Source organism: Spermophilus citellus (assembly GCF_964194105.1).
Source record: "Spermophilus citellus genome assembly, chromosome: X".
Taxonomy (NCBI): Eukaryota; Metazoa; Chordata; class Mammalia; order Rodentia; family Sciuridae; genus Spermophilus; species Spermophilus citellus.
In genome coordinates this window covers 117,187,327-117,205,456 of record NC_138190.1, presented here as the reverse complement: position 1 = coordinate 117,205,456, position 18,130 = coordinate 117,187,327, and the positions used below count along the sequence as shown (strand labels likewise).

General features: G+C 35.8%; 2 protein-coding genes across 2 annotated transcripts in view; one reads left to right on the top strand and one right to left on the bottom strand.

Annotated features, from left to right (window-relative positions):
* The first annotated feature begins 754 nt into the window (after positions 1-754).
* Positions 755-17,871, top strand: NKAP (NFKB activating protein). The gene is made up of 9 exons (XM_081277444.1): positions 755-1,306; positions 3,993-4,073; positions 6,583-6,653; positions 7,133-7,273; positions 9,410-9,473; positions 10,535-10,644; positions 10,741-10,816; positions 11,778-11,927; positions 14,466-17,871. The coding sequence occupies exons 1-9, from the start codon at positions 921-923 to the stop codon at positions 14,638-14,640; spliced, it is 1,254 nt and encodes a 417-aa protein (XP_081133570.1). The 5' UTR covers positions 755-920; the 3' UTR covers positions 14,641-17,871.
* AKAP14 (A-kinase anchoring protein 14) overlaps positions 11,879-18,130 on the bottom strand; it is a 36,932-nt gene continuing 30,680 nt past the window's right edge. The window contains exon 6 of the mRNA XM_081277445.1: positions 11,879-11,981. Coding sequence (XP_081133571.1) covers positions 11,961-11,981 — 21 coding nt within the window. The 3' untranslated portion in view covers positions 11,879-11,960. The remainder of the gene's footprint in view (positions 11,982-18,130) is intronic.

Genomic DNA, 18,130 nt, shown 5'->3' with positions numbered 1-18,130 from the left:
TCTGAGGTCAGCCTGGAAATTTTAGTGAGACTCTGTCTCAAAATTAAAAATAAATAAATATCAGTGGTAGAACACCCATAGATTCCATCCCCAGTAGCATGCAAAAAATTATAAAATGAATATAAATACTGATCATTAACCCTATTGCTTCGATAGTAAATGAAAGACTGGTTCAATGGGCTGGATAACTAGTGGGTTCCAGTTTCCTTTAGTTGGAGCACATTGGTGGAGATGTGTGACTGGGGAATTAAATATGCAGTTTTTCTTTGGGCTGCTAATTTGATTGGAGAGCATCAGGCTCAAGTCATTAACATAGAATTTGTGCTTTCTAAGTTAACTAGAAAATATGGGCATAAATATCATAGCTCACCCCTAATTGCAATAAACCCTCCTTATTTTGCTTGGGATTTCAAAAAAGAAAAGAAATCATATTTTTTGATGTGTGTATATATATGTATATATGCATAAAGTACATACATTCATATACATACACATGCCTATATAATTATACAGAGAAAGCACACGAAACACATGCAGAATTGTGTGTTGTTCACATGGTTACTCAGTGAAACATATCCTGTGTTCCGTGGACTTTCTCTTCAGGTATTTCAAGTTCGAATCTGAGAAAGGACTTGATCTCCTACGCACCTTAGATTTGATGAACCTCTGTCGGAACTGAACACATGCGCGGACCCAGTTTCCAGACCGGCTTATTTATACTGGTACCTGCCCCTTCCGGTTGGGAGGAGCCCTTAGGTCTGAGGAAGGTATTTGCTGACGTACCCGGAACTGTTTCCAAGGTTTCTTCAGGTTTGGGAGGTTGCACAGCGGCGAGTTGTGGGAGCCAAGGCAACCGGGAATCTTCCCGGGGTCACAAGAGCGCCCCCTTGGCCCTCAGCTTCGGGGGCACAGCTGCGGTAATGGCTCCGGTGTCCAGTTCCCGCAGCCCTGAGCGGGAGGCCTCTGGCTCCGGAGGAAGACGCCGCAGTTCGTCGAAGAGCCCCAAACCCAGCAAATCTTCCCGCTCCCCGCGGTGTCGCCGGTCGCGCTCGCGTTCTTGTTCTCGGTCTGGTGACAAGAATGGCCTAAGTCATCAGCTGGGTGGTCTCAGCCAAGGTTCCCGAAACCAGTCGTACCGCTCGCGCTCGCGTTCGCGCTCTCGAGAGCGGCCCTCTGCGCCACGGAACACCCCTTTTGCTTCTGCCTCCTCGTCCACGTATTATGGAAGCTACTCACGCCCCTACGGGAGCGACAAGCCGTGGCCTAGCCTTCTGGACAAGGAGAGGGAAGAGAGCCTGCGGCAGAAGTGAGTGAGCTCGCCGCATCTTTTCTTGTATGAGCCCCCCCCCCCCCCCGCCTTTCGAGTCCGATTTATCGTTCATTGTGTTTCTGACTATTCGCATTTGGTTCTGCCTGTCTTGCACCCATTTTCGTCCCTTTCTTCATTCCACTCACGGCAACCTTGTATTCTGCCTTTATTTCCCATATATTTTCACTTGTCGGCGGGTCCCTTTATACAGCGCCCTATTTTATCGCTGTCCCCTTACGCGCTCCTGGCTTGTTAGCAGACGTCTCCAAGAGCCTCAGATCTACCGGAATTATAGCATTTACTTGGCTGTGTCATTATCAGTCGTGAGCATGATTTTATTGCTCACAAACTGAATTCATGGAAAGAAGGATCACTATTCTGTTGGTTCCAGAATTCGACATGCAATCAATCATTGCTTGAGTGGAGAAACAGACAAGTTTGAGATAACGGAATATATCAATGGAAATGTTTTGTACGGAATTGTAAAGAGTTGAAATTAAGGATTTATATTGCACAAGATAATTACATGAATGTGGGGGAAGTGATCTGCTTAGCTGTAGATGTAGTTACCTTAAGAAAGATCTGGGTAAGTGGTCTCAATCTTGTTGGTGAAAAATGATGTCAGGGTGAGATTGGGTCTCCACTAATAAGAATGAATATTGGAGTGGGAAAGTGCCTAGTTTAAGGAAGAGGAAGAGGCTTAGAATCATTGCTGTGTGACTCAAAATATCTAATATTTATTAAACATTATGTGTTGGGCATTGTACTAAGCCATGCACTATGTGTTTAAGAAACTAGAAGTCTGAAAGTATTACAGGCATTGAGGGGCAAGTTAAAGTTCCAACAGTTGGGAGATGGCTTCATGATTCTTTTTCTTCCAGCAGTGGGAACTAATAAAGTATAGTGATGAGAAAGACAGGCTCCAGAATCAGACTGCTTGAAACCTTTGTTATCCACCTAATAGCAGTGCAGCCTTGTAAAAGTTAATTTAACCTCTGTGAACTTCATTTCTTCACCATTAAAAAGATGCTGAGGCTGGGATATAGCTCAATGGTAGAGTGTTCACTGAACATACTTGAGGCCCTGGGTTCCATCCTGAGCATTGTAAAAAAAAAAAAAAAAAAGCAGGGTGAGGGTATGGGGGTAGATAAAATTAGTACCATGTCTTAAGGTTGTAATAATTTAGTGCCTGGGACATAATAAATATTCCATAACTGTTAGCTATTAGTGCCTCATGCATGGAAGCAGAAAATAAAAACAGTCCTGAATTAGGTTAAAAGACCTACCCAAGTTAAATTGTTCAGAAAAGTATCCATAGAATATATCACTCAAAAAGCAAATGGCTTCTTGCTGGTGAATCCTCACCAAAAAATGTCAGAACTGCTTAAGTGATTTTTTTTTAATTTTAGTTATAGATGAGCACAATACATCTATTTATTTATTTATTTTTGTGTGGTGCTGAGGATCAAACCCAGTGCCTCACATGTGCTAGGCAAGCGCTGTACCACCAAGGTACAACCCCAGCCCCATGCTTAAGTGAAATTTGCATTTGTACATTTAGAAGATAAGTAATTTGTCTTAACAGTGCAGATGAAGCCAGATGGCAACAGGTATAAGAACAGGACTTTATGTTCTTCATAGTCTGGCAGCATTCTTTCCCCTATATTTGTATATTCTAAATACAGTTACAAGTATGGCCCCTTTTGGACTGTTTCTTCAAAGTGGCAAACCCTTTGAGACTGACTCTGTATAGCTATATCTTTTCCCCTGAATAAAGAAGTAAAAAATTCAAACTAATTATGTTTATTTTGAAGGATTATTAAAAACAAATGGAATCTAAAACAGCTAAACTTTGAGGAACTGAGCCTTAGGGTTTTATTTTTCAGTTTATGAAAAATAGCAAAAATTAAAACAGAATAAATCACAAACATCATAAAACAAAATAATTAAACAATTTTAGTGTCCTCCAAAGAACAGAGAATGTACTCCTTTTCCAAAAAGGAGCTAAAGGGAAAACTGAGGGAACAAACCTGACATCTCATTGAGTATAATATTTGTCAAATAATTTTTTTCTTTTATTTTCGAACTCCCTTTATTTTCTATTTCTAATTCTTCATTTTTATTTTCTTTATTAATTCTTAGCTTCCTGAAAACTGAAGGTTTGACTAAATCAAAAGAGACTTCTTTTTTAATCATGCATGAACAAAGTTATTTCAAAATGTAAAACATTCTGTCACATATTACAATGAAGTGATCAGTTAGAAGCTGTGCTGTGCACTTGGTATAGGGATGCCCTGGACAGTCTCCCAAGCTATTGTTTCTTATCCAGGCACTGAGGCTATCTGTAGTTTGTACCATTTGATAGGATTACGAGAACATCAACTCCTATGTGATTAATTTCCACTTAAACCAGGTTTTTATTAACTTTTAAAACATAAGGAAAGTCAGTTGTGATGGCAGGCTCCTATAGTCTCAGAAGCCTGTGAGGCTGAGGTAGAAGGATCACTTGAGCCTAGTAGTTTGAGGCTAATCTGAGCAAAATAGGGAGACCCTGGCTCTAAAAAGAAAAAAATATAATAAAACATTGGGAAAATAGGATTTAACCGGACTCTTGTTGAATTTGATTGTACATTTAGGAAATAATCCATCCATGAGTTATAATTTAAATGTTTATATCCTCTAGGAGATTAAGTGAGAGAGAGAGGATTGGAGAATTAGGAGCTCCTGAAGTATGGGGACTTTCTCCAAAGAATCCTGAACCTGAGTAAGTGATTTAAAAATATGTTATAACATTAATTTAAATCCTGATTCTATTGTGAACTTTTTTTTTTAATACCAGAGATTGAACCCAGGGGCACTTAACCACTGAGCCATGTCCCCAGCCCTTTTTTATATTTTATTCAGAGACAGGGTCTTGATGAGTTGTTTAGGACCTTGCTAAATTGCTGAGGCTGACCTTGAATTCATGATCCTCCCAACTCAGCCTCAGGGTGCTGGGATTACAGGTGTGCACCACTACACCCAGCTCTGTGAACATTATGGTTAAGTGAAGAACTTTACATCTCAGTTTTTTTTTTCTTGTGATTTGTGCTATTCTACTCCTACGTCTTAAAAATGTAGAACAAGCTGGGCACTGTGGCATATGCCTTAATCCCACTGACTCAGGAGGCTGAGACAGGGGGATTGCAACTTTGAGGCTAGCCTCAGCAATTTAGCCAGGCCCTAAGCAACTTAGTGAGACCCTGTCTCAAAATTTAAAGAAAGGTGGGGGTTGGGGATATAGCTCAATGGTAAAGTGCCTCTGGATTAAATTCCTAGTACCAAAGAATAAACAAATAAATAAAAATAAAAACGGAACATATCTAAGGATTAAACATGTTGCTAGTGGACTTTAGCATGCTAATTGTTCTGTTTAAATTGTAATCCATGCATCAAATTTCCTATTTATAGAAAGGTTCAGTGTTAATATACATTATTTTGAATTATTGTTCTCCACTAACCCAGTTTCAGATTGCATGGCAGTTTATAGCATTACAAAGAAATTTCTTTAAAAATGAACATCAAAAAAGAAAGAAAAAAATAAAAAAATAAAAATGAATATACTGGGCTGGGGTTGTGGCTCAGTGGTAGAGTGCTTGCCTAGCACACTTGAGGCACTGGGTTTGATCCTCAGCACCACATAAAAATTAAATAAAGATATTGTGTCCACCTACAACTAAAAAAATAAATATTAAAAAAATGAGGGCTGGGTTGTGGCTCAGTGGTAGAGTGCCTGCCTTGCATGTGCAAGACACTGGGTTCGATCCTCGGCACCACATAAAAATAAATAAATAAAATAATGGTATTGTGTCCATCCACAACTAAAACAAACAAACAAATTTAAAAAAATGAATATATTAGTATGGATTTGTTCAGCTGATTTTCCTATATCCAATACTATCTGAAGGTGTGATGCTTTTTCCCCTTATTTTGTTTCTTTTGGTACTACTCATAAGTTTTTTCTTCCCTCTTCTGTATTTCTTTGTCTACTTTAATTTGAATTGAGACAATTAAAATTGCCTGACAGGTAAACTATAATTTGTGGCAGGATGAAAAGCATTATTATCTGAAACTTGAGGGCTAGGTGGGGTACTAGGGATTGAACCCAGAGCACTCTACCACTGAGCTATATCCTCAGCCCTTTTTATTTTTTATTTTGAGTCAGGGTCTTGCTAAGTTGCTGAGACTGGCCTCAAAATTGTGATCCTCCTGTCTCAGCTTCCCTAGTACCTGGAATTGCATTTGTGCACCTCCACACATAGCTTGAAACTTGTTCTTATAGATACCTTTAGAGAAAGCTTAAAGAACCTGAACTGAGAGAATTAGAGTTGGAAAAAACTCTAGAAATAATTTTCTAGACAATTCCTAAATTATTCCAGGTTTTATTTTCAGAGGAAAAGATTATATGATGTGGAAACTCTCCTTCTGAACTATTATTTATAAGATTTTATTAATTTTCACTTTCAGAATTCTCTGCAAATGAATGAAATCTCTTTAGACTAGTTTATTAGGTTCTTCCTGCTCTGGGGAGACAGAGCAGTTGTTGCTTTATCATATATCCTTTACACACTTTGAATAAAATCCTGGGGCAGGGAAGGTAGCTTAGTGGTAGAGTGTTTGCCTAGCATGCTTGAGGCCCTGGATTCTATCCTCAGCCTTTCCAAAAGACAAAAAAGGTAAGAATAAAATCCTAAAGTCTCCAGGCACATTGGCACATGCTCAGGAGGCTGAGGCAGGATCATAAGTTCAAAGCCAGCCCCAACAAAAGCGAGGCCCTAAGCAACTCAGTGAGACCCTGTCTCTAAATAAAATTCAAAACAGGGCTGGAGATCTGGCTCAGTGGTTGAGTGCCCGAGTTCAATCCCCAATACCCATCACTCCCTCCCCACCCCCCCCCCAAAAAAAAACAATCCTGAAGTCTTTCCATAGCCTTTCATCTTTCCTTATGGTTTCTATTCCTTTTTCCCTGTGGTTTCTTCTGAAATTATAGATTTTTCTGTGTTTTGTTTGAATGACACTTTATAAACCCTGTAGAATGATGGAAATGCAAGAATTTTTTTTATTATGAAGGTAGTAGACCCTTGAAATATGCTCTTACAAAAATGGTCCTGTGCTTACTTTTATGGTTCTTAGGCAATCAGTGTTGTTACTAAAAATTTTAAGACTCTGTTTAATACTCCTAGGTCCATATTTCATCACTTTTCTAATTCTTACAACCATTTTCTTTAAATTAGCTCTGATGAACATACACCAGTAGAGGATGAAGAGCCAAAGAAAAGCACTACTTCAGCATCTAGTTCAGAAGGTATTTTTTAAATATAGAACTTTTTAATTTATTTTATTTTTATTTTTTTAATATTTATTTTTTATTTGTACACAATACATTTATTTTGTTTATTTACTTTTATGTGGTGCTGAGGATCAAACCCAGGGCCTCACACATGCTAGGCGAGTGCTCTACCATTGAGCCACAACCCCAGTCCCTTTAATTGATTTTAAATAGTAAGTTTAGGGGGGCTGGGGTTGTGGCTCAGTGGTAGAACACTTGCCTAGCACGTGTGAGGCGCTGGGTTCCATTCTCAGCACCACATATAAATAAATGAATAAAATAAAGGTCCATCAACACTAAAAAATATTTTTTAAAAGTAAGTTTATAAGTAGTTGAACATTGGACTTTGCTTTTATTCAGATTGCCAATCATCTATTCCTTTTCAAAAACAATAAAATTGACATTTAGAAATACTTCTTTAGAAATTAGTTTTTTTTAATCTGTGTTTCCTACAGATGAAAAGAAGAAAAAGAAGAAGTCTAGTCATTCAAAAGAAAAGTCTAAGAAAAAGAGAAAGAAAAAATCATCTAAAAGAAAACACAAGAAATATTCTGAAGATAGTGACAGTGACTCTGATTCTGAAACAGACTCCAGTGGTAAGCAAACCAACATCATTCTGCAAGCCTTTCTTCAAAACTAGTTTTTTTTTTCCTTAAAATTTATTTAGAAGGACGTTGTTAAATAATAATAGCCAAAAGTTTCTGAATGCTCCTTGATTTTATGCAGGCAGCCTGCTGTGTGCTTTATATTCATTATTGCTATTTAGTCCACACAATAGCATCTTATAGATGAGGAAATGGAGGAACAGAGCGGGTAATAAGTACCACACCTAAGGTCACATTTGGGATTCAAATGTAAACTAACTGACTCCAAATTGATTGTGCATAGTTGTACATAGCACAGGGAACCCAAACCAACTTGGGGTTAGGCTGCAAGATGTGTGGTGCCAAAGGAAACCATACAGGGCTCCATCAGTGGAGAGCTCTTTTTGTGTAATTAGCATGCCCAGTGGGCTCCACCTCTGTATAATTTTTTTAAAAGGCATGCTATAAAGTACTCCCTTCAGGTTGGCTGCAAGGTACCCCATCTGGGGTGGTACTTCACAATAAGCCACCAAAAAGATGGCTTTTTTAAAAGTTTACTGTTTATCCAATTTATTTCATTTTTTTTTTGGTGGTGCTGGGGATCAAACTCAGGGCCTTGCAAATATTAGGCAAGCACTCCATCAACTAAGCTACTTCCCCACCCGAATTTATTTTTAAATGTGTTCCAATTTGAGCTGGTTTTGTGGCTCAGTGGTTAGAGTGCTTGCCTGGCACATGTGAGGCACTAGGTTTGATCCTCAGCACCACATGAAAATAAATAAATAAAGGTATTGTGTTCATCTACAAATAAAAATATTTTTAAAAATGTGTTAAAATTCAACAGTGTGATATTATCTTATTTTTCTAATTATATTCTTACCTTTTTGTTTTCCTAATTTTCTGTAAATTTGTATAAAAGCCACATTTTTATACCCTCTCCTGGCTGATATATGACTAGAAGTTGCCTCCTTTGGGGTTGACACATTATATATAAGTGTCTCTTCCTCTGATGTTATTCAGGTTTCCTGGTTCCCATTGTCATTTTTCTTCCTTACTGCTGGAAGACTGAATTCTCTTAAAGTGCAAATCTAGGGCTGGGGTAGAGCTCAGTGGTAGAACCCTTGCCTAATATGTGCAAGGCCTTGGGTTCTATCCCCAGCATCACAAAAATAAAACCAACAAAAGCATAAATCTGAGGATGCCGATCCCCTACCTAAAATCTTTCAGTAGCTTTCCCTAGTCTTCAGGGTAAATTTCAGACCCTGATTGATCAGAATCCCATGTTCTTTCTCTTGACCCTGTCACTTGGTACAGAGGGACTCTTTGTACAGTCTGTCCCTTCCTCCAGCTTCACTCACTCATAGCAACCATGGGCATAGAGTACTTTTGTAATAAACTGATATTTTTTTAAACTAGCTTAAGAGTCACCTTTTCCTAGCCAACTATTCTTCAAACACCCTCCCCAAATCAGTCTGATTTCAAGATTCCTCTGTCACTCTGGATTATATTTATCTCTATACCCATCTCTCTTCTCTATCACACTGAGCCACTAGAAAATATTCTCCTCTGTACTGCAATACCATATTTTCACCTTTTTTATCATGAAAATCTTTATAAACATTCAGAAAAGTAAAGAGAATAGCATGACTGATAGTATAATTAATACCATATTCTTATCCAAATTTAACAATTGTTAGTATTTTTGACATAATTGCTTCAAATATGTTTTTGTGTTGGTGCATTATAATTATACAGAATAGTAGGACTCATTATGCCATATTTGTACATGTGCATAACACAATCACATATGGATCTTTTATTGAGATAGTCAAAGTAAGTTACAAATATACTTTGATGTAAATATTTCTATATGCATTTTTAAAAAGTAAGGACATCTTTCTACTTAAACACAAAACTGTTATCTCATTCAATGAAATTAATAATACTCTATATCGCCTTATACCTAGTATGACTTTAATTTTATGTTCCCACTGCCTAGTACAGTTTCTGGCAAGTTGCAATAAATACTAGTATGAATTAATTTCTCTGTAACATCAAATGGTATAGCAATAGGACTTCATCTACTCAAAAGTATTAGGGTTTTAGAATTTAAAATTGTTTCTAATTATAATGTGTTTTAATTTACAGATGAAGTTACAAAGAGGAGAGCAAAGAAAAATAAGAAAAAGGAAAAGAAGAAGAAACACAGATCGTCAGTTTTTTTCTATAATGTTTTAGTGGAAAAGCTAAAATGTGTATAAAATTATATAAAACAGTATGATTCTCCTGTATACTCATCACCCAGTTTGAATTATTTTCAACTCATGGGCAGTCTCCACTATCACCTATTGTCTTGGAACTAATCCCAAATATCATTCCATCCATAAATAATTCACCTTTCTCTAAAAGATAGGCATTCTTAAACACACACACACACACACACACACACACACACACACACAATGTTGTTATCATGCCCAAAATATTTAACAATAATTACTCAATTCTCAGTAGTTTTTTCTACAGTTTATTCAAAGCAGAATCCAAATAATGTCTATAAATTGCAATGATTATATTTGTATAGTGTACTTCATCATGCTCTTCTGACCTCTGTATTTCCCATACAATAATAGATCTAGAGACTTGACAAGCTTAATTTGGGCAGCTTCATAGGTGGTGCTGTCTACTTCCATTAGGAGACAAAATAATGTCTGGTTGTCTCTTTTTGCTATATGAGCAGCCATTGGTTGTTATTGTCTAATCCTTTACTTCATTAGGGTTTGCAAAATGATGATAGCCTAATTCTGACTTTCCTTCTTCATTAATTAGGTAGAATAATTCTATAAAAGAAGCTTGCACTCATCAATTACCTAAATATCCTGAAGTATAGTTTGTACAGCAATTATCATCACTTGTTTTTTAAAATAATTAATTGGATTTTTTTAGTATTATGAGCTCAAAAATGTAAACACATTTAATGCATTTTAATTCATTACAAAGATATTATTAGTGCTCAAATTGGTAAGAGCTGTTCTTAAGCTGTTTTATTTCTGTTGTCTTTCTACAATATAAGAACTATATTTCATTGTTCCCTTTAATCTCTTTTTAAGTAGTGAAACATGATTTGGGTAAATATTAGAAAATTTTTAACTTAAACTTCTCTAACAAGTTTGAATTAGCTTGGAAGTCATTTTCATTACTGACTTAAAAAATTAAAATGTCTTTTAACATGGGAATATTAAGTGAATTTGTATCAAATTATAATCCCTACAGGAAGAAATATAAGAAAAAGAAGTCTAAGAAGAACAGAAAAGAGTCTAGTGATTCAAGTTCTAAGGATTCTCAAGAAGAATTTCTAGAGAATCCCTGGAAGGATAGATCAAGTAAGTTCTTCTGATAGACTTTAACTCAAACAGATAAAACATTAAAGTAACCATTTGGTCAAAATGTGAATGTGTTTCTGAATATCTTTCATGCAGAGACTGAAGAACCCTCTGATTTAATTGGCCCAGAGGCTCCAAAAACACTTGCTTCTCAAGATGACAAACCTTTGAAGTAAGTTGCAGTGTATTTATAATATCTAATGTACCTTTCAAAAAGTATGGCCGTAACTTACCTTGCCAAGCTTATCCCCCTCTACTCCCCAGGTTCCATCTGACCTGGACTACTAAAAGTTCCCTTTGTTTACATGTTTCCACTTTTGTGCCTTATTCAGCTTGTTTCTCCCACCAACTTGCCTTTGCTTCTTCTTCCTGCCCTGTTTTCTTCCCTATCCCCAATTTCTTCCTGTTAAAATCTTTATCCTTCAAAGCCCTTTTCAAAAAGAGTAAGCATATGCTGATTCCCAATACTTCCCCTCCACAAGTAGTTGTAATTTCTACCCCACTTTAATCCTTACAGCATATTCCATTCTTTTGTGGAAGACATTTTTTACCATGTATTATAATTATATCCTTATTAATATGTAAACTCCAAAAGAACAAAGATTATTTTTGTATTTCAAGCTTTGGATTTAATAGGTATGCAAGAAACATTCACTGAATTAAATGAAGGGATAATAGCTTTTAAAGTCTCTTTGAATCAAAGGTAATAGATACTTGTTTCTAAATAGCATTATTATTAGTTATAAGTCTAAAAATATTAATTTTAGAGATATTATTTCTCCATTTAGGGTTTTTTTGTAAGGGAAAAAGAGAAAGGGAATGAGCTAGAGGAAGAAGCAGAAATGGCAGTACCTGTAGAGATAAATAAACCTACAATTATAAACCCTGAATTTACACTCACTAATGTCAGTTCTTTTGTTTAAAATATTTATGCGTTTCTGAGTTAATAATGTAAGTCATAGTGCATTGTTCATTAATTAAAGGAATTCACATTGGGCTTCCCAGCACACTACTGCTCAGCACTGTTATTCTTGTTGTTTGAAAAAAATGTTTTGTGCTCTCTTTAGACGATTAGTTTTATTATATTGAGATGGTTTTTAATGGACCTTTTCTGATTCTGAATTACTTTGTAGCTATGGCCATGCTCTCTTACCTGGTGAAGGTGCAGCTATGGCCGAATATGTAAAAGCTGGAAAACGTATCCCACGAAGAGGTGAAATTGGCTTGACAAGTGAAGAAATTGCATCATTTGAATGCTCAGGTTATGTAATGAGTGGTAGCAGGTATGTTCTTGGCATTGAATTCAGTTTCCATGATTAGCTCTTTTCCTTTTCCTTCTACAAGAATAATATTTTGGTGATTGGAAATTGGAGTATAAATATTGGTTTGATATTGGCTTTTTGGTATAAACATACTTAGCTAACATTCCAAGTTTATATAAAACTTAGTCTCAAACTCAACTATAACCCTAACTTTGAAGAATCACTATTTCCTGTGTCCTTTCCTAGTTCATTTTTTGATACAGATATTTTATCCACTGGAAGATATAGTGAAGTTAGTAACTAACTATCATAGTTCCACAAGGAATGTGGCAATTTAGTAGTAAGAAAAACATTTGCACAAGAAATGTTTCTTGGTTTTTGAGCTTGCTTCCAGCTGTCAGTGTACCCAGTTTTATGGTAATGAATAGCAGAGAAGGATTTTGAAAGATGTCAAGTTCAGTATGCTGAAAGGAATACACAATTAGGGAGAAGAAAGCACAGTAACCAGAGAGAACAAGGAGAGTAAGGTAATAGGGCAGTAGTACTAAAATCAAATTGAAATTTGGATTCTTTAAAACTTACTTCTTTAAAAAGTAGATAACTAGGGCTAGGGTTGTGGCTCAGAGGTAGAGCACTCGCCTAGCATGCATGAGACACTGGGTTCAATCCTTAGCACCACATAAAAATAAAGATATTGTGTCCACCTATAACTAAAAAGTAAAAAAAGTAGATAACTATTTTGAAATGACACTGGAAGCAAATATTTGCAGAACCTAAAGCACACCTTCAGAATCTTGAGAATTCTGAGGACCAACATGTTAAAACATCATTTCAGAGACCTAGCACAGTAAGACAAGGAAAAGAAACCAGAGGCATAAGGATGGGAAAGAATGATATACCACAGTCATTTTTTGTGAAGTATATGTTTACATAAAAAATTCCAAAGAATCTTTAGTTGAATTATAAGTAATAGAAAGGTGTAACAAATTGTTGTATATAAGGTTACTACACACAAGTAAATTGCATTTCTATATACCATCAAAAAGCAACTACAGAATGTAATAAAATAAAAAAAGGAAACATCTTTTATAATAGTGTCAGAGATTACAAAGGACTGGGGAATGAATCTAACAAAAGATGCCCCAAACCTCTACAGGGAAAACATTATTAAGAGACATTAAATAAGACCTAAATGGTGGAGAGCTGCCATGTTCATGGATAGGAAGGCAATATTTTAAAGTTGTCGTTTCTTACCAAATTGATCTATAGATTTGATAAAATTCCAATCAAACAGTTTTTCGTGAAACTTATCAAACTGGTTCTCAAGTATATTTATTAGATGAAAAGGCCAAGAGCCAAGTCATTTCTGAAGAAGAATAGGGAAGGTTAGATTTTCTCTACCAGAGATGAGAACTTAGGAAACTACAGCACTTTAGAAAGTATAGGAGAACAACCAAATTGCTCAATGGAATAAAATACAGAGCCCAAGGACAACCATATGTGTATGAAAGATATAGTGTATGAAAGATATGGCATGTCAGATCAGTGGAAAAGAGGGAACTATTTAGTAAATGGAAAAAGAAAAAAATGGTTATCCATATGGAAAAAGATGAAAGTAAGACCCTAAATCATCATATATGAAAGGCAGGGCCACTAGATTAAGGACTCAAAGAGCAGATATCTTTTAGACCTTGAGATGAAGTATTTTCTAAAGAAAATAAAAAGTCTACTGACCATAATATATATTGATAAATTTGCCTAGGTTAAAAATAAGAATTTGTGTTCATGAAAAGATGCATTAAGGGCTGGGGATGTGGCTCAAGCGGTAGCGCGCTCGCCTGGCATGCGTGCGGCCCGGGTTCGATCCTCAGCACCACGTACCAACAAAGATGTTGTGTCCGCCGAGAACTAAAAAATAAACATTAAAAATTCTCTCTCTCTCTCTCTCCTCTCTCACTCTCTCTTTAAAAAAAAAAAGATGCATTAAAATAAGTAAAAAGACAAGTTTCAAACTGGAATATGATCTTAGAATACACACAACTCATAGTTGAGAAAATTTAAAGAATACCTGTAAATAACACAAAAGAAAAATAGGAAAATGACACAAACAGGCATTTGTCAAAAGAAATAATACATATGCCCAATATTCACTTAAAAAGATATTCTTATTATTGGAAATAGAAATCAAGAACTTAATGAAATACACAAAAGTTGAAAGTTTTAACAATACTTATCATTTTAACGAATGTGGACCTATAGGTTCTCTTAAATACTGCTAGTAGAACTGGATGCAGTAAGGCATGCCTGTAATCCCAGCAGCTCAGGAGGCTGAGGTAGGAGGATCATGAGTTCAAAGCCAGCCTCAGCAACTTAGCAAGGCCCTGTCTCAACATAAAAAATTTAAAAAGGTAGGGGATGTAGCTCAGTGGTTAAGCGCCCCTGAGTTCTATCCCTGGTACCAAAAAAAAAAAAAAAATGGTATTATTAAGAAAAGATTGATGAGGATATTCTGTGAGAAGAATTACTGAGAAATTAAGCCAAAAATAAAATTATCTCCAGGCATCGCCGAATGGAGGCTGTGCGACTGCGGAAAGAGAACCAGATCTATAGTGCTGATGAGAAGAGAGCCCTTGCATCCTTTAACCAAGAAGAAAGACGAAAGAGAGAGAACAAGATTCTGGCCAGTTTTCGAGAGATGGTATACAGAAAGACCAAAGGAAAGGATGACAAATGAGGATTTTCCGATTGCTCAGCAGATATTTTTAATAACAAAAAAGAAAGCCTGGGTTCCATACATATACACAAAAAGATTATTATGCTCTGAAAAAGCTTTACAGTGCTACTGTGCCTTCTATTTAACTCTTTCAATCCCTCAATAAAAAGCTGCTTATTGATATATCTTTAGTAAGTTCTTTGGGTTATTTTGGATTGACTTACAACTTTCTGGTTTAAAAATCCAAAATATGAGTGAAATCCTACTGTATTAGGGGAGGTGGCATAGAGAGAAAGAGTCAGTGAGATGAGAAACCTTAATCACATGCCATGGTTCGGTGCTACTATTGGCTCTACATGATGCTCTCCCCCATCCCACTGAACTTGTGGGAAATGATCATTCCTCTGTGTTGAATGTGTTATAAATGGACTTGATATATAGAAGCTATATAGGAGGCTATTTTTATTAACAAAATGAAGGCTTTGCTGAAAAAAGCAAATCTGGAATTTGAAAACTGACTTGTATAATACAATATACAGTCTGCCCAGGAATTAATTAATTTTGGTTTAAGTCCCTACCTCCATTCTAAAACTAACAAACCAACATGCATACTAGCTATGGATTTGTTTAAGTGAAAATGTGAACATTAGGTGGAATTCCTAATAAATTACTTAAAAATAGTTATTTTAGGGGCTGGGGGTGTAGCTCAGTGGTAGAGCAGCAGGTGCTTGGCATGTGTAAGGCCCTGAATTTGATCTTCAGTACTGCAAGAAACAAAAAGTTCTCTCAAATATAAAGTCTTGGGAAATTTATTGCTATGCCAATATAAATTAGTATTTCTAAGTTGTACTTTAATGATAAGATAACATCTAAAAAGAGTGAGAGTCAACTACGGTCAAGAGTACTGATTGGAAAAATATAGTATTTTAACTTAGTTGTTTCAAACAGATGTAGATAAAATTATATTAAACTTTTTTAACCCTATCCTTTATGTAATAGGTAGATTTCATTTTAAGCATGGTTAAAGCTTTCAGTTTATGTTTTTATATCTGTCATTCATTTTAATTCTTAACTTTGTATAAAAGGCCCTTATTTCATCACATTTTTGAAAGTAAAAATTGTGATCATAATATTTTTCCTTCCCTTATTTTGTTCAATTTTAGTTAGGTCACAAGTGTAAAAGGGGAGGGGCAATGTAAATTTTGACTTGTTATGGTTGGAAACTGTTTGATCTGTGTTGTTATTATGTACATAGGATGAATTTAGGTTACTGGATGATGGGTAAATTCAGACTGTGCTATTTTTAAATGCCCTCTCTCCTTATAATAGTTTAAAGTGGTTTTTCTTTAAGGAATTTATAAGTAAAGCAGTCATATTTCATAGTATAGAGCACAGGTTTTTCTGTATGTTCTAAGAAAATGTCTACTTTTAACCCGCAACTACTGAACTAAACAGCTGTCAGCATGTAACAACATTCATGACCCCTGAACTTGAAGGGATTTGTATTTATCCATTTTGCTGAGCCTAATAAATCTGTAGTTTCCTAAAGTTAAAAGGAAACTAGAGCTAAGCACAGTGGCACATGACTGTAATCCTAACAACTCTGGAGGCTGAAGCAGAAGGATCACACGTTCTAGGTCAGCCTCAGCACTTTAGCAAGACCCTGTCTCAAAATAAAAAATTAAAAAAATAAATAAATAAATAAATAAAAAGGGCTGGGGATGTAGCTCGGTAGGAAAGCAACCCTGTGTCCAGTCCCCAGTATTGCAAAAGAAAAACGGAACTAAGTTCCCAAACTTGTCTTAATCCATTTACTTCCTTATATAATACAACCTAAAGTTTATAATTCCCACTTAAAAGTTTTATTCTCTAAGGACGTTATTTTTTAAAAAATATTTTTTACTTATAGATGGACACAATATCTTTATTTATTTTTTATGTGGTGCTGAGGATCGAACCCAGTGCCTCACACGTGCTAGGCAAGTACTCTACCACTCAGCTACAACCCCAGCCCCAGGACATTATTTTTAGTTGGCATGGTAGTTTTAACTGCAGCAATTTTGTGATATCCGAATATTGTGAATTTTTTTTGATTCTCTTGTGTCCTCCAGAGAGTAGATGCTCAACAACTGTTTGTTGAGTAAATGAAAGAAAAGGTATTTATTTCAGAACCTTACCATTCCTTTTATCGGGGTTTGTGTAGGAAAGATCTGCCAAAGAATTGTTTCAGTAGCATATTCTTTGGGGAAGTAAAGGGAAGAATAAAAGGGCTAAAAGTATTTCATTTTCAGCTTATTACAATTAATGCTTCAAACTATGCTTAGTCACTTGAGCCATGAGTCAATAGTAAGGCTATTGTATTTTAAATATATATATATTTATATATTTTGTTCTCCAAGAAAACTTATCTAGTTTCCCACCTCATGTCTATTGCTCTGATAAGATTATCCCTCCTTTTTAATTTATTGTACAAATATAATAGTAAAAAAATAAGAAAAATTACAGTTCCTTCACATCAATTATCATTTGTATTTTGTGTTTCTTTCCAGTGTTTGTCTTTGTAAATATGTATTCTAAAGTACTTGTAAGTAGTCACTCAGAGTATAATGTAATTTTGTCTTTGGTGTTTTAAAATTTGGCAACCAGACAAGGGAGTCTCACAGGAAAATTAGAAACAAGTGATAATCTGGTGTGAGGATAGGAAGACAAAAAATAAGTGAGGGTAGTAACTGAACCCATCCCTGTGTCATTATCCTCCCACCCCCATCCTCAAGCCACCCAGCTGCTAATGTAAGTAAAGTGGTAAGTTGAGGAAGGCATCATGCCAGGTTGCAGAGTTTCAAAATGTATTATTTAGCAGTAAGATTTAACTCACTATAAATGAATGGGCCTATGAGGAAGGGGAACCCTTCAAACGGGTTATACTATAAACTGTAAAACTATTGCCTTTTTTTTTGATTCCCACTTGTGTCCATAAAAGGTGTGTCTGGGCTGGAGACTTAAGTGCAGAGGGGAAACAAGAAGCCAAGTACTAATCTTAGTTTGGTCTGAGAGGTGAATTTTAGCACCTCTCTAAATTCAGCTCTGTGCTTGCAAGGATCTAAAGGATGCATAGAGGGATAATAAAATCTTTTAGAAACATACTAGTTAATCTGCTAATGTGATGGAAGTTGAATGGAAAAAGGAATGCAAAAAATTACAGCTGGATTGTATGCCGCAAGTTTATTATTCAATAAATATTCTGTGGTTTGATGTGCTGTATTGTATTTTTAATATTTTTGGATTAGAAAAACAATCCTAAAACATTCTGTAAGATTCAGACAATTGAATTTAGAAGGTGATTGACTCCATTAAAAGATTTTTGGCCTCAATAATGTCCCTTGGCCATTTTTCTCGAAAGCGAGCCATTCCTGGTCTACAGAGGAAGAAAAACAAACACCAAAAGCTTTTAAAATTTAAAAAAAAAATTGAACCAGGGATTTACTGTTATATTCCTAGTGAGCAATAAGCC

What these genes read in the sequence shown, in the direction of transcription:
- NKAP (XM_081277444.1), top strand. Translation starts at nt 921, where the DNA reads ATGGCTCCGGTGTCCAGTTCCCGCAGCCCTGAGCGGGAGGCCTCTGGC. An exon ending in CCAAAGAATCCTGAACCTGA is followed by an intron (nt 4,074 to 6,582) that starts GTAAGTGATTTA and finishes TCTTTAAATTAG; the next exon opens with CTCTGATGAACATACACCAG. An exon ending in CAAGATGACAAACCTTTGAA is followed by an intron (nt 10,817 to 11,777) that starts GTAAGTTGCAGT and finishes ATTACTTTGTAG; the next exon opens with CTATGGCCATGCTCTCTTAC.